The sequence below is a fragment of the Alligator sinensis genome, unplaced genomic scaffold (assembly GCF_000455745.1).
Source record: "Alligator sinensis unplaced genomic scaffold, ASM45574v1 scaffold428_1, whole genome shotgun sequence".
Classification (NCBI taxonomy): Eukaryota; Metazoa; Chordata; order Crocodylia; family Alligatoridae; genus Alligator; species Alligator sinensis.
Window position 1 is genome coordinate 2,188,666 of NW_005841919.1, and position 16,688 is coordinate 2,205,353.

The following is a 16,688-nucleotide window of genomic DNA, read 5'->3' on the forward strand; positions in this document are numbered from 1 at the left end:
TTGCTAGGCTCCACGGAACAGAGCTCCGGATGCTCTGGGTGAGCGCGCCACCAAAATCGGACTCTCGGAGATATGTCTTATAAAATTTGCGCTCGAAGACGGGAAGAGGTGGGCGATGGATCAGGTCTCCAAGCTCCTCTGAATCTCACACAGGGTCTCTATTACCCTGCTGTGTATCCAGAGTCCCCACGAGATGGATGTGGAGTCCTCTTTGGCTTGGGCGGAAACTGCTCAAGCCTCTTATACGGCTAACAGGCCAATTGTTAGCCGCCACGTGGGAACAATTTAAAACCAGCCAACAGCGGGGAACGAACTTGCATACCGGTGGCGGGAACTCTTTTGCACCGTGCATTTCTCTTGCAACTTGAGCAATGCACTCTGCAAAAGAAGCTGCAGAAAGGCGGGAAACTCGTCCCTGCACCGGGGTTTTCCTTTGCAACAGGAAACTCTCCCGCGCAATGAAGCTGCAACTTGGCGGGGATAATTCTGGTGCCGAAGCACACACAAAATCATGCCTTTGGGTCATGACAAAGGGTAGGGAAAAGGATAGCTGTATGTGTCTATCAGGGCCTGTTTTCCTTCATCCTGATCAGAAAAGTTAAGAGTGGACTATGAAAGGAGAACAAGTCAGAGGCAACATGAGGTGGGATCTTGGACTCAAGGAAAAGAATTTTTAAAGGCAGGAGCATACCACATCAGCTACCCCGGCCTTGCCCTCCCCAGCTTGCTCTGGGACATTACCCTTGCTGTCAATTACTGATTGGTAGTGCTGGTGGCTGTCTCCCCTTCACCCTGGGAAGACTTTAGCCTTGTCTTCTAGAGAGTCCAGATTGAGTGGGGTTGCTGCTTCCCCTCCACCCTACCTGGTCTACAAACCCAGGTAGACTTTGTTCTCTCTGGCTAGGGACAGACATTCAAAAAGCCTGAGCCTGAATTGATTCAATCTTTGCAGGTTAGTCTGACCAGGCTAGATTGAACCAGTTTGTAGCTGCACAGATATCCCCTCTGGACTGAAGATGCAGGCACATGCCTTCAGTGGCTCAGGCTAGAAGCTGGGAGCTGCTAGAGTAGCCCTCCCTTCCCTTCCATACTGCTAAACTGAGGGGAGCATGGCCAGGCCCTTGCAGGATGCTCAAATTAGGGAAGAGTGTAAACCCCCACCCTGCCTGCTTTGTCCCAAGCTTTCCACTGCTCACTGCTCACAGGGCAAGAGTGTTGCCGGACCCCAGCCCCTGGCTAGCAATCTGAGGCAGTGCATGCATGTGTTCATAATAGTGAGCTTCTCAGTCTCCCTTCTCCCTGCAGTGAGGGAACCAGCAAGGGGCTGATAACACAGCGTTTTTCAGCCCAACAAGAAAGCAAAAGTCTCTCTCATTAGTTCAAGCTCTTCTTAAACAGCTTTTTCCAAGGAACAGAGGGACATTGCTAGTTGACCTGCTGATGAGCTCCAAAAAGCCCTAAGCAGATATTGTCCTGTATGCCTGTGTCTTGTCCCAGTGCAATTGGAGGCACACCCCCACCCTCAGCATTAGCTAGCATACTACATGCCTAGGGTCTGTGCTATGGGAGATGGGTGGAAGGGAGGGGGGAATCCCTGCTTGAGCAGCAATTTGGGGGCAGGGGGAAACATGGCAGACCCTACTATGCCTGCAGTCTCTGCCAAAGCTCTGACTAGGGAGCAGAGGGGCAGCCAGCCCTGTTCTCTGGAGCAGACAGCACAGCCCAGCCCCGGGCTGCAAAGCAGCTGGGATGCTGGGGGACTCTGGTTTAACTTAAACCAGGAAGGGATCTGGAACAGACATTGCATAAACCAGTTTGACCCAAATCAGTTAAGTCTGATACTACATTCAACCAGGTTTATCTTAAACCAGTTTCAGCCATTTTGAAACTGGTTTATGTGCACTGAATTTACATTCTGTTACAGATTTAAACCAGTTTCTGATCATTTAAACTGGTTTATGTGTAATGTCTGTTCCTAGCCTATAGCTGAGAACTGGGCAGTCTATGTGAAATGTCATATTTCCTTCTAAACTAGAGTGAGGATTACTCTCTTGTGGTTTTATCTAAAAGAGAAACATCAGGGACTGTAGTTCTGTGAGCTGGATTTTTCTTTCAGTGACAGTGGTGTGGGGACCTTCACTGAATTCAGTGGAGTTACACCGACAATATGTAGAAGGAGAAGTAGGGCATGTGTTCAGAAAACAACAGTGATTCATAGCTATTGTACCGGGTGTTACAAAACATGTCAATCTTGTGACTAAGCAAAATATGTAAGCCTAGATGCAGCTGCACACAGTCAGAGTTATTTCTTGTTGATAAAATTATAATTCATTAACTAGGAGTCACATTCAATAAAGGACAAAATCCAAACAGTTGCATTCTTCAGGACTTGTGCAGTCTTCTTGAACATGGAAAGCTGAACTAATTTTTTTTTTAGGAGATTCTAGTTCAAAGAAAAGAATTGCTTCATGTTTTTAAAATAATGACAAAACTGAAACACCTGTTAGCCAGGCACAAACTCCTCGAGGTTAGTATTTAATCCAATCTACAGCTTTAGAGGGATGGAAATGTTTCAAAGTATTATGGAAATTGTTTTAAAAGCAACCCTTGGCTAAGAAAAAAAGTGGAAACATTTCAAAAGAGGAAAAAGTTACCATGCAAACTTTGCTCTAATTTCTCTTTACATTGAGTTAGAGCCATTGCAAATTTTCTTGGCTGTATTTCATTACTAACCTTCTCCATTTGTTTTATCAACAACTAATACATTGTGTATAGTGTAAGTTGTACGTTAAAAAACTCTTAAGGAACAGGGGCAACTTTTTTCAGCAATTGAGACCCTCCCCCAAATGACTGATTTTTGGCTGTCAGAACTTCATTCTGGAACTCCTTTGTGGTTTTAGCTCCACCTTTTACTCCCTGTATATTTTCGACAAGTTTCCATGGTTATTTTTTTTGCCTTTGTTCCACCTTTCTGCCAGTTCAGAGCACCTGGGTATCGTACATGAACATGTATTTTTGTACTTCCCTAGCTGTTTTGAGAAAACAAAATATTTGGCTTCTGTAGGAGAAAATATTTGAGAGCAATTTTGGAAAAAGAGTGCTTTAAAGTATTTCCATACAGGAAAACTTAAAAATAAAATGAATGAATACTGATGTAATGCTTTCTTTATTTGCAGAGGGATTTATGTAGTTATTGCAATTTTAAATAAAGTCTTAAAAGGCTTAGCAGTGGGGTATAAAGAAAGGCTCCGATTCCAGAGGGGAGCACAGAGCTCACTCCTTTACAGAAAGTCTTTACAACTACAAAACAAAGAAAGGGTTAGAGGACAAAACAGTGCCTGAAGGCCAGAGATAAAAGGCAATGACATCTGACCCTGTTATCTGAAGAAACAGCCATCCTCCTCCCCCCTGCACACACCCAGGGCTCCCGCCTCCAACTTTTTCACCCCAGACAGTATCTATGTGATCAGAGCCAGCAGCAACTTTTCTTCCTGTCTAGCTCCAGTGGGCTTGCGGGGGTGCATCTACACCAGAAGCTCGAGCCTGGAGGCTGGCATCAGTGATGTGAGGAAGGTAGGAGGCTCCCAGACCTGGATGCACAGCTTCAGAACGTGGCTGACAGCTGTTCTGTGTGTTGCAGTCAAGTAGCCAATGGGCACCCGGTTCAACGCTGTGCTGGACAGTCTGGCTTTCCCGCAGCCAGGGTGGTTGCTCAGCAGTTCCCCCTGCTGTCAGGAAGAGGCAGGACAAACTGCTCTAACTGGCAGCAGGCACTAGAGCGGGTGGCCACGCGCTTCCAGAGGCATCGGTATTCGTGCTACAACTGCTAAAGCTGCTCTGCACATTGGGGTTTGTTTGTTTTTGGGGGGAGGAGGGCAACCCACCTCTCATTTTCCTTCTGATCTTTTTATTAGGAGTTAAGTAGGACTGTTTGCTCAGGGGATCCTGCTTCAGTCTTGCAGCTGGCAGGCCAAATGGACAGGCTGGTGTGTGTGAGATGGGTTTCCCAGACACCAGTAAATCATTGCTTTAGGTATATACACTTGATTGGGAAAGTGGGGTTGAATGTTTGCACTGCAGGAAAGGGCCTATAGCTATTTGTATGGTTCTGGGACTTTTTTCTTATTAATCTGTCCTTCCAACATATGCTGAAATGAAAAGGCTTTAATCCAATGCAAGGCAGCCAGCATTAATGTTCAGTAAATAAAAAAAGATTAAGAAACATGGCATTACTGGAATACAGGGAATTTAGAATAAAAGCCCAGGGGAGTGAGTCCTTTGAGAGTTCTTTACCTGTTTTTAAAGACAGTTGCTAAAGGAACTGTGTAGAAAGAGATATCCCATAATTACACACACACGGCTAACTGGGAAGTGTTTACAGTGTTTGTTAAAACTTTGAAGAACAAATCTAGATATATGGTTCTTTGGTATTTTAGCTTTCATAGACAGTTTAACATGCTACAGTGAATAATTGAGGTTGGGAAAGAGAATGGTTGGCTCAGGAAAATGTGAGTCACTATAACCTTTTATGATTCCTCTTATTCAGATTTTGTTCAATTGTTTTCATTGCATTACAGAAATGCACTAGCTGCCTAATCATTATATGCATTAGCACTACTGCTTTATTCCTCTGTGACTAAGTATTTTTGTTTAGCACTGTACTAGCAGTTTTGCTCAATTATTTAATGAATATGTTAACAATTTTACGAACTACAGAAATGTGTTTTTTTTTTTTATAAAATATTCTATTTGTTATAATTTATTTATACATACGCACACCCCTTTCTTACTCATTTGTCACGAAGGCTTTGAACAAATTAAACTTCCTCATTTTAAAGTATACCAACTGCAAAAAATATAATTTTTCCAAAAATAAAAATGATTCATGATTAAATTATATTTACCTCTTTTCCTTTGTCATTAAGACTTGGGCAATTAAATTATTTTATTTAAAATAATAAATGCATTAAAATAGTCTCTAAAATAAATGTTTCTATATATAATTGTTTTCACTCGTTTTTTTCCCCATTGTTACCAAGACTTTGCACAAATATTTAAAAGAATTTACTTGAAATAGAAACAAGTATATAACCACATGCATATAATATACATTCACACATCTTGTTTACTCTGTCCCTACAACTTTATTCTGAGTTGTACAACCTTCATAAACCTTCTTGAAAAGGAGAACTAGCCAGCACATACCTATATCTCAAAATTGAATCAATCTATTCCTTACCAGAAGCCCTTTAATAACTTAAAATAAATTATTGGGGGTGGGAGGGTCCAGAGTAGCCAAAGTATGTTGTTGTTTCCCCCCCAAAAATAATTCATGAATACCATTGTTCAAAATGGCTGCCAGAGCCAAAAATGCATTAGTCCAAATGTGATGCCAAATGGCCCTGAAATCAATGGAAGATGTAGGCTGTAGGCATGTTCAGTGACTGATAGACCACACTGACTGGTGCAGACTACAGACCTAGCAAAATTATATGCTTAAACTGGTATATAATCAATAAGCTTTTATTTAAATCAGAAATTGTAACTTGGAAAAGAAGAATAAGAATCTGTTTATTAAGACAACTAATATTAGGCTAGGTCAAGAATGAATAACTTATTTTATGGAAAGTACCTAACAGCAGCTAAAAGTAACAACTAATGTTATAATAATTAAGTTGTATGTGGCCAGCTAGAATTCTGTTGAAATAACAATGTCTCATTTGCTATACTTGAACTGTAGGTAAACTTGAGGTAGCTGGGGAAGTACAATAAGTAAGACTTCAGACCATTCCAGTCATACAGGATACATTGATTTCGTAGATGTCATAGACATTAGGGCTGGAAGGGACCTCACAAGATCATTGGGTCCATCCCCCTCCTCAAGGAACAGGAAGTCAGCTCAGGTCAAATGATCCCAGCAAGATAGGCATCCAAGTGTTTCTCGAAAGTGTCCAGAGTAGGCAATTGCACCACCTTTGGGGGGGAGGTCTATTCTAGGCCCTGGGGACTCGGACGGTAAAGAAGTTTTTCCTTATGTTCAGCCTAAAATGGTCTTCCAGGAGTTTGTGACTGTTGGACCTTGTCTTCCCTTGGGGTGCCCTGGTGAACAGGTGTTCTCCCAGTTCTTGATGCACATCCCTTATGTACTTATAGGCTGTCATCAAGTGCCCCCCAAGCCTATGCTTTTCCAGGCTGAAGAGTCCCATGTCTCAGCCTCTCCTCATAAGGCCTGCTCTCTTGTCCTCTAATCATACACATGGCTCTCCTCTGGACTCTCTCAAGCTTCTCCATATCCTTTATGAATTGTGGAGCCCAGAATTGGATGCAGTACTCCAGCTGCGGCCTCACCAAGGCCAAGTAAAGCAGGAGGATGACTTCCTGGGTCTTGCTTGAGATGCATCAGTAGATGCAAGCCAGGGGTTTGTTTGCTTTGTCAGCTGGAGCATTGCATTGGTGGCTCATGTTCATCTTGTGGTCAACTATGACCCCCAGTTGTGGTGTGAGTATAGCACTGCGAGCCTATAAGTACAGGCATGTCGCATCATACGCGCATTTAACTTGAGTGAATTCAACTATATGCGGGGGGGGAGGGCTTGAGTCTGCACGTGGTGCTGCCGCTTACCTGGAGGCCGGGTCACCACCACGCTGCCAGTGGTGACTGCCTCTGCCTCCAAAAACCCCCGCCACTGCCATAGAGCTGTGCCCGGAGCTGTGTGGCCAGCTGCCAGGCGTGGTGGTGGCCGGGTGCCACGCAGCCATCCCCACCCCCACCCCACGCTGCGCTGCTGTCACCAGCCACACAGCATTAAGCACGGCTCTGCGGCAGTGGCAGGAGGTTTTGGAGGCAGAGGCAGTCACTGCTGGCACAGTAATATGCAATTTCACTATACATGATTTTTTGCCTTTAGAACGTAATCCCCGCGTAAGATGAGACATGCCTGTATGATGTAGGTTTTTTCTCTCAAGGGGGAGCACCTTGCATTTCTCGGTGTTGAATGCCATCAGGTTTTGATCTGCCCACCTTGCAAGCCTGTCAAGGTCAGCCTGAATCACCAACCTATCCTCTAGTGTGACCACACTACCACATAGTTTGCTGATGACACCAAATTTAGCCAGTCTGCTTCTGACACCAGAGTTGAGATAATTAAAAAAACATTAAAGGGTACAGGTCCGAGTACAAAGCCCTGGGGCACACCACTGGTCACCATGTGCCATGTTGATTCAGTTCCATCAACTATCACTGTCTGGGTCCGACTGTGGAGCCAGTTCCCCAGCCATTCGACTGTAAGGTTGTTGAGGCCTCAGTTCCCCAATTTTACCACGAGGACATCATGGGACACCGGGTCAAAGGCTTTTTTGAAGTCCAAATGCATGATATCAACTGCTTCTCCTTTGTCCAGGTGATGTGTCACCTGGTCATAGAAGGAAATGAGATTGGTCAGGCAAGACCTACCCACAATGAAGCCATGTTGGCTCTCTCTCAGAATGTTGCCTTCTATTAGCCTGTTGTTGATGGTTTCTTTGATGATTTTTTCTAATATCTGTCCAGGGATTGAGGTCAAATTGATTGGCCTGTAGTTCCCCGGATCTTCTTTACTCCCTTTCTTGAAGCTGACACCACATTGGCTGTCTTCCAATCTTCAGGTACCTCGCCTGAGCACCACGAGTTCTCAAATATTCTCGCCACTGGCTGTGCTATGATATCAGCCAGTTCCTTTAGCACTCCTGGGTTCATTCCATCTGGGCCAGCTGACTTGTGGATGTCCAGCCTCTCAAGGTATTCCTTCGCAAGATCTATCCCAATGATGGGCATATGTTCACCCTTACCCTGGTAATCCTGCATCTTGTCAGGCAGGGTGATCCCCTTGGGCTGGTGGAAGACTGACACAAAGTAATTGTTAAGGAGATTGGCTTTTTTCTAGGTATCAGTCATCAGCTGCCCCATTTAGTTTAGCAAGGATCCAACGTTGCCCTTGTTTGTTTGTTTTTTTACTTACCACATATTTGAAGAAGGATTTTTTATTGTCCTTGATTCCTGTAGCCAGTTTGAGTTCAGTTTCAGCCTTGGCTTTCCTAGTTTGCTCCCTACAGGTGTGGGCCAGTGCTGAATACTCCTCCGTAGTGGTGATTCCTGACTTCCATCCTTTATAAGCTTCTCTTTTAAAGGTACAGGAGGTCCATGAGTTCCCTATTGAGCCAAGGGGGTTGCCCAGCCCTTCTGCTACCTTTCCTACAGGCTGGAATGGACTTCCCTTGTGCTTCAAGGCTCACATCCTTAAGGAGCAACTACTCATTGTGGACTCCCCTCCCTGTCAGGTCATGGCCTCTCAGGGCCTCAACAACTAGCCTCCTGAGCTTGTGAAAGTCGGCTTTCCTAAAGTAAAGTATTTCTGCATTGATGACTGATTTGCCAGCTTTGCAGTGGATAGAGAAAGTGATCTATTCATGGTCACTGTCTCCCAGCTTCCCTTCAATTCTCAGGTCGCTCACTAGATCATCCCCTTTGGTCAGTACCAGGTCCAGCAGCACCTTACCTCTTGTTGGCCCATAAACTTCTTGAGATGAGTAGAGCTCAATGTAAGGGAGGAAGCTTCACAACTGATCAGATTCATTGACACATTAAACAAAGCAAAATTAAATAATCAGATATATTACATATAGGATGAGTAGTCTTTGCTTGGCAATGTTGCTGGCCAGGCTAAGTCGTCAGGCAAGGGGGCTTCTGTGCACGTGCACAGTGGTGTCTTTGGTGTTGCATTGCTTTTCACAAAATCTTCTATTTTATAACTCACACTTTCTTTGCTTGATGTTATCCAATCAAATTTTACCACCTCTTCAGTTGTTGATCCTTGTCCACATCCCATCTCCACTTCTTGTGGTTGCCTCCTTTCGGTTCCTATTTTTCCTCTCTTGCCATCTGTTCTTGGGTATAGTCAGCAAATTACTAAGCTTTTAACAATAATATGCAGGTTATTTCCAGATCAAAAAGGGGCTCATTGTGGTCAGCCTATACCTGTTCTGTTTCAAATATAGACCTTTTCTCCTTTCGTATCCAGTCTAGACTATCACATGGTTTCTACCATGACCTGAACTTATGGTTCTCCAGACATTATGTTAACTTATAATCAATCTTAGCTATGGTGTTAGAAATATCTGTGTCTGTTCCTAAACACATTAAGAAAGAAACACAGACATCTCCTGTTTATACTAATGCTTAACAGTTAGCTGTGGTTAACAGTTAGCTTGTAAATGGTTATTCTTATATTGTTTCAAAGTCTTAAAGAGTTACTTCTTTTTGCAAACACAGCAGCAAAGTGGGGGAGGGGGGCGGAGAACGGAAAAGCAGGCTCTTTAAAAAAAAAAAGCCAAAGCTTCTAGACCTTGACATATTTTTCAGGAGCCTAGTTACCCTACAAAAATGAGGGGCATAGGCTGCACTTAGTTAACCCATCATCAGCCTTAGCCACTTTCAAGTGATTTACGCTAAGCTGCAGAAGTGTGGCTAAAGGTTCCAGAGTGGACCTTTGCAGATGTGTCACAACTAGCCTAATCAGCAAAGTAAAAAAAACCAAAAAACAGAACATGGCAAGTAGCATTCCCAGATGGTGAGGGAGAGAGATAAGAAGCCCCCTCTTTCTCAAAATTGTACTTTTCAGAAGGACACAGACCCCAGATAATTGGCATTTTGCAAGGCCACAGAAAAACTGGCTCAGTTCAGTTCCCAAAGTCTGAGTAAAACAAAGAAATTTGAATAACACCAATCAGAATATTTATTTAAATAAGCCATATATAAATATTGAGTATAAACAGAGAGGGGATTGGGGACCTCAGCAAATTCAAGGGAGCCTGTTACCAGCCTGCAAGCCACCTTCCTCTTCCCTCCTGCCTCTCCCCCAGCTGGCATAGGTGAGAATCTATATTGTGGTGTCGCAGATAGCTAAATAGGCATAGAAACAAATGCTCATCCTCATGCTTTGAGGTGCATCAATAAAAGGTTGGGTGACAGACCTTGCTTCTTTATCCGTGTCTTGCCTCTTTATCTGACTTGGGTGGTACTAACAATTTACCTGCTAAGAGGGAATGGTGGATTATTGGGAAATGTAATTGTATCTTAATTTGGTGTACAAGAAGGGTAAGGAATTTGTAACTGTCCCTTAATTTATGTCTAAGTTGCAAAACAGTCTTGATTGTAGATGAGCTATAGTCTTGTCTAATGACTAAACAGTATTGCGTTTTTGGTAACAAACGTCTTAGGACAAAATGTTTGCTTTGTACTAATTTTTTGCTTGTTCTTTTTTGATTCTGCAAATCATTTATTTATACTGAACTTTCTCTGCATAATAGCTAACCCTCAGGCCACAGTTCACATTTTGGTCCAACTGAAAGAATTTCACTTCATGCTGACTTTTTACCAAGGCAGTTTGAATGTACCACATCTTTAATAGTAAAGTAGTATGTTGTACCTCCTTGACTATTCATTAAATATATTCATAATGACACATTATTTGTTTAAAATATATACTTTTCTCCAAAGTAATCTTCTATTAAGGATGCTTTGGCAATGGAACTCCTGCAAACTGATGGGTCTGCTATTGGAAGTTCAAAGTAGTTTTAAATCTCTACATAGAAGTGTCTTAAGTTTAATCAAGATTTAGTTATTTTTACCTCATAATAGATTATTCATCCCCAAAGCATTGCATCTCATATCAAGGCTTTCAAATAGAGATTAATTTCTACTGTGAATTACTGAATTTACATAAAAGAATGTATTTCATCACAACTTACTAGTTTGTGATGATCTAATCTAGTTAGATCAGGGGTGCTCAACTCCAGCTCATGGGCAAAACATGGCCTGTGGATCCATGGTATTCAGCCTGCAGGGCTCCCTATGGGTTGGGAAATTTGGTGGCAGGGCATTAATACTGCCACCATTCCCCACCATCAAATTTCCAAACCCCCAAGTCCTACACAATGGACTGAAGCTGGGTCACGCTCCCTTCCCCCATGGGGCTAGGCCACACCTCCTTTCTCCCCCATGGTTCGATAAGGGCTGAACCACGCTCCCCCTCCCCCAACAGATCAATTGAGGCTGGGCCATGCCCCTTCTCCCCTCATAGGCCTGGGTTGTAGCCAGGTTTTCCCCTGCTTCCTCTTGCATGGCCAGATGGGGTCCCACCACCACCCTAGGTGCCAGATCCGGACCACTGTATGGATCCAGCTTGCCAACAAACAGGGCACTGCTCATCTAGCCCACCAGCCAAAAAAGTTAAGCATTACAGAGGCAAATATTACTCTCAACTTTAGTAGTAGTAGTAGTAATAGTAGTACAGGTTTCACATTACTGTAGTAGAGATGTGTCAAACTTATGGCCCACAGGCTGGATCTGACCCACAGAGCTGTGTTATTTGGCCTGTGGGGCTTATAGAGGGGCCAGGATTTGGGGGGTGAGAACTGTCATCAAAATCTGGGGCATGAAGCCTTGTCGGTGAAATGTATTATAGGAAGGGGATGAGTGACACCTGTTGCCACCTCCACTTGTCCCACCGCTGCCATTGAATCTGGATTCAGACAATGAGAGCCCTGCAGTCCAGATCCAGCCCAGGGGCAAGGTAGGTTTGACACACTTGCTGTTGCACCATGAGCCGTAGACATGGACCAGGATCCCATTGGGTGAGGAACTATCCCCTACAGTCTAAGTAACCACATACAAAACCAGAGTGCTATTGAGAAGCATTAGATGGTCAGACTTTAACAAAATTAATGGTGTGCACAGTAAGATTTCTGTTATTTATGGTAATATTACCCCATAATATACCGATGTTTCCCCCTGTGCATGTTACTGTAAACATTCATAGTTTACTATTTATTTTCCCATTTTTGTATTAGGATTCCACATGGCCAATGAAGAGAGACCTTGCCTTTGCAACATTGGAGACAGATTTGACTATCGAGGCCTTGGGCAGGAAGTGCAAGTTGAGCACATCAGGGCATACATTTGCAAGCCATCCTCTAGCACAGACAAGGCTGTAATTGTGATTCAGGATATTTTTGGATGGCAACTGCCAAACACCAGATATATAGCGGACATGTTGGCAGCCAATGGATACATGTATGAGATTTAATTCTTTCCTGCTTGACTAGAAACTGTCAAAGATGCAAGGCCAAAAATTGTATATATTTTTCTTTAGGCCAAAATCTGTATGCACTTTTCATTAGACCACATATATCCAAACATACACCTCAATAAATTTTGCTAATGTGTTCTTTTTCTGCACAGGCTTCTTATAGTTTAAAAACATTGCATACAGTGCATCATTGACAAGCAACTCAGTGATAAGTAGACAATGTAGGATGCAAAAAGAAAGAGAAACAAAATTATATGACTTTCAGTCTTCAAAGGAGTTAGTTAAAGTATCTTTAGTTTTCTTTAAACATCCTTATTCTTTGTAAGCTCTACTTGCCATTACTTATTGTAGCAAACCTCTTAGTAAAGTCAGAGGAATTTTGCCAAAGAAATAAGTGCTGATTCAGAGTTCATGAGAGGAATCCTTTAAGAAATAGTGAAAAAATACTGTAAATATTTGTTGCCTTATTATTCGGGTATGAGCTTCCAGTTCATAATTATTTTCCTTGTAAAGTATAGGGTGTGTGAAGGGACACTGGTAGGAAACTCTTCATTACAGTGAATAGGTTCTTAACAAATTCTAATAGGTCATTGTCCTCTGGAAATTTGGTCAAATATTTGTTTTTAGTTTTAAAAAAAAATGAAAAATGTACATTCTAATTCTGTGAAATCAGTATTGAATAAATCAAATGAATTAAAAGTCCATGGACTTAGACGTGTGGCCATTTTTCTTACAGAGCTATCTGCCCAGACTACTTTGTGGGACAAGAGCCTTGGAAACCTTCAGATGATTGGTCCATTTTTAATGACTGGCTGAAAACTCGAGATGCCAGCAGAGTAGACAGGTAGAATGGTTATTCAGCATACAGCATGTGTACACAGCGACCGTTGAGCTCAAGAGGAACTCTACCTGAGTAAATAAGTGTAGAATTATACTCTAAAATATAATGAAACGAATGCAGGAAGATTAAAAAAAGAACAAATCTTATGGAAGTCTGTGGGTCAAATTACTAAGTTCTTTCCTTTACTTGTCTTTGTGCGTCTTAGGGAAGCTGATGCTGTCCTGAAGTATCTAAAGCAGCAATGTGGTGCAAAGAAGGTTGGTGTTATTGGATTTTGCTGGGGAGGAATGGCTGTTCATCACTTGATGCTGAAAAATCCTGAATTAAAGACTGGGGTATCAGTCCATGGTAGGTATAGAAGGCATGTCAAAATGGGCACTCACACAAAATTGCAGCATGTAGTTTGATTATTATTATTATGTATGGCCCATAACAATTTTACTGTGTATACTCAAATCTAAAATGACCCTGAGTTTAAGATAACCCCTAATAATTAGATTCTATACATGGAAAATTTATAAATTTGGTATAATTTTCCACATGCAGAATCTAATTATTGGGTGGTTGTCTCTAATTCATCCCTCTCACCACTGCAGGGAGGCAAGCAGTGGGGAAGCAGGTAGTATGTGGAGGGTCATGTATCTTGCCCCCTGGACCCCTGCCACCTCTGCCCCCTCACAGCCTTGGGTTCCTACTTCCTCCAGCCTCTACCCCCCACCGCCACCTCTGATGTTCTCTTCTCTCCAACCTCTACTCCTCCCTTCCCTCAGCCTCTACACTCTGCTTCCCCCACAGCTTCTATTCCTCCCTGGCTTTTGTTCCCTGCTTATCCCCCAGACTCTGCTTTGTGCCAGTAGACTCCCTGTTCTAGCATGGCGCATGGAGCATGGCTGTAGCCCAGCCCCCATAGCAGCTATAAGGGCTACATGCCACTGCTATGGGGGTGGGCTGTGGCTATGCTCAGTGTCCCAGGCTGCAGTGTAGATGGGACCTGCTGGAACACAGCACAGGTAGGGGTGGGGGGAGGAGGGTTTTGTTCAAAACTAAAAGTCAGAATCTGGGAAAAAAATTGCATAGTATTAATACATTGTATGGAAACATCTTTAGAAAACCTAATGACATATGGTTAGTTTGTTGCAAAAATGTTGGCTGTAAGCATGCTCCCCAGTGGACCTGAAAGTGGACCGGAAGTGCTTCTGGTCCACTTCTGGGTCTGCTTCCCAGCGCACTGGGGAGCTCCCCTTGCTTCTGTGGGACGCTCCATGTGCCCCAGCATCTCAGCATTCAAGAGCCCTTACTACCTAGAGGTATGTAGAAAAACCATTTAAAGCTATCTCTATGTCTGAATCGCCAAATCTTTCCGAATCTCTCCAAATCGATTTGGATATCAAGCCCCTGAAGCCCCAGGAATGCCTGCCCAGGGCAGCTGGAAAGCATAGGCAGCTCCAGACTGCCTGTGCTCTACCATTTAAAGGAAACATGTTTGCCAAAATACACAGCACTTCTGTGTCAGCCACAAATTTAAGGCATTTGTGGCATGACAAGGGGTGTGGTTGTCTGTTTGCTTGGCCTCTGGCAGTACAACAGTGATGTTTGTTTACACCCTTCATTTGATTATGGTCTTAATTATCTTAAATAATAAGCTAACTGCATTTGGTCAGTCTAGACTTCTGAACCATTTTCTTGGAAAAGCAGGAAACAACCATGTGTGTGTTTGCTGGCCTGAAGTCATCTGTATAATTCTGCACCAAGAGTAACAGTACAGGAAGTGGTAAACTAGCTTGTCACTTTATTTTGTTGTTTAATCCTGGGCTTTGACAATGCTCATTTGCAATGCTGACTTTTCCCATTTTCCCAGCCAATGGAGCTGTCTGTCCCAAAGGTAAAGATATGTTTTTTACTTGTGTGGACACATGCCAATATGAAAGATTTTAGAGACAGGCCAAGTCACTAGACTCAATTCCTTGTGTCCTCACAGTTGGAGTCCAGATCCAGTCCCCCCTATCTCTAATCTACCTATGACGATTTTGCATTAAGACTGAACAATGCATTTTAAATCTCTTTAAAATATATGTTTTCTAGGAGTAATTAAATACTTTGAAGATCGGTACAGTTTGCTCCATCCCACTTTCTTCATTTTTGGTGAAAGTGATGAATACATCCCAATTGAGCAAGTGAGTTCACCTTCAAAGATATATATGTCCACATAGGTTTTTTAAATACTTGTTTCATAAAATGACACTTGGCAGATTAGCAAATTAGTTGGCCCTTCTCTCCCCCTTTTCCAAACTCTTAAAGAAAAGTTCTTGTTGTCCCCCTTTCCTCCCCCTACCCCCAAGTCAAAATTATTTAAAGCCGTGCTGACAAATGTTCTCTCTCTCTCACAGTATAGTTTTCTAAAGATAAGGGCTTCTAGTAGGAGCAGGTAACCTGCAACAGGCCTACGGCAGTAAACCTTCTTTAATCAAAATGACAGTGCAAGCACTCCAAAAAAGGTCAGGACCATGAGTTGTTTTCCCTGGGGCCAGTCATTGCACAAGAACCAGAAAAGCCAGCTATGTAGGCCTAACAGCCTCTCCCCCCAAACAAGCTTTCAAACAATTTATGAGCTCCTGTGTTTTCTAGAATAAAATATGCCTTCTCGAAGTAAGTGTTGAATTATGGTGGAAGGCAAAGCAAGTATCTAGCGCTATTAAGACACGAAGCAGGTTTAGTCTCCATTCCATTGTCCCCCTTTCTGCACTCCAAAATCAATTATTCGAATTTCAGGCTTTGATTCTGTGTCTTCTCTCCTCAACATACCTTCAGGAGATTTCATTTTGCCCCATTTCATAGTGCAAACCTGCTCCTTCCCAATGGGGCTGCTTCTACCACAACTGGTAGTCAGTCAGCCTACATCAGGCAGTAAGTGTTTGTGTCCCTGCAGATGTGCACATCTTCTTTTAAGAAAGACTTTTAAGAGACATTTATTCCCGGGTGGGTGATCACTCGGAGCTAGTAAAGAGCATGTACAGGTACGCCCGGATATCTGGGCCTCATGGACGAGGCCTGGGCTCATGGCCTGCAAGGCCTGCCCGTACACTCTAAACTAACAAAACAACACACACACACACACCCCCCCACAAAAAACCACAAACAAACATTCGGACTATATTCACTTTTTTACAGTCCTTCCAGCGGGGGACACCCATGAGGCCTCAGGGGTCGCCCCGCATGAACCAAAGTCCAAGGCCTCGGCCCCTCTTGAGGCGTCCCTGCAGCTTGAGCAGCTGGTGGTCTCACAGCACGAGGACCAGGCGTCCCGCCTCGACTCGGCACAGCGCCCCCTCGAGGGCCCAGTGCTCCTCAAAGGCGGGCACCGTCCACCGGAGGACAGCGTGCTCAAACTCGAGCGAGAGGCGGGCCCGCACCAGCAGGCGGAAGAGTTGCAAGGCGTCGACCATGCCGGTGCCGGTGAGCCGGTTCCGCCGGCTCTTCAACGTGGCCATCTTGGCCTGGCCCAGCAGGAAGTTGGCCAGGCTGACCGTGGCCCGCTCGGCCGCCCGGTACGGAAAGGAGTGGATGTAGACGTCCTCGGAGAAGTCTCGGCCCAGCCCCCGAAGCAGCGTCTCCAGGGCGGCAAAGAGAGGCTGCAGCCGGGGGCAGTCGAGGAAGGCGTGGAAAATGTCCTCGGCCAGCACCCCCGGGCAGAAGGGGCAGGCCGCTGAGGCCGCTGGGTCCAG

General features: G+C 43.9%; 1 protein-coding gene across 9 annotated transcripts in view; it reads left to right on the forward strand.

The window, feature by feature from the left end:
* LOC102387245 (carboxymethylenebutenolidase homolog) overlaps positions 1–16,688 on the forward strand; it is a 41,198-nt gene that overhangs the window by 18,059 nt on the left and 6,451 nt on the right. For 3 of the 9 annotated variants that reach the window (XM_006018971.3, XM_025198294.1, XM_006018973.3), the window contains 4 exons: positions 11,887–12,109; positions 12,862–12,969; positions 13,172–13,314; positions 15,049–15,140. In XM_006018971.3, coding sequence (XP_006019033.1) covers positions 11,887–12,109; positions 12,862–12,969; positions 13,172–13,314; positions 15,049–15,140 — 566 coding nt within the window. The other 6 variants (XM_025198291.1, XM_025198292.1, XM_014517627.2 and 3 more) reach the window with 6 other exon arrangements.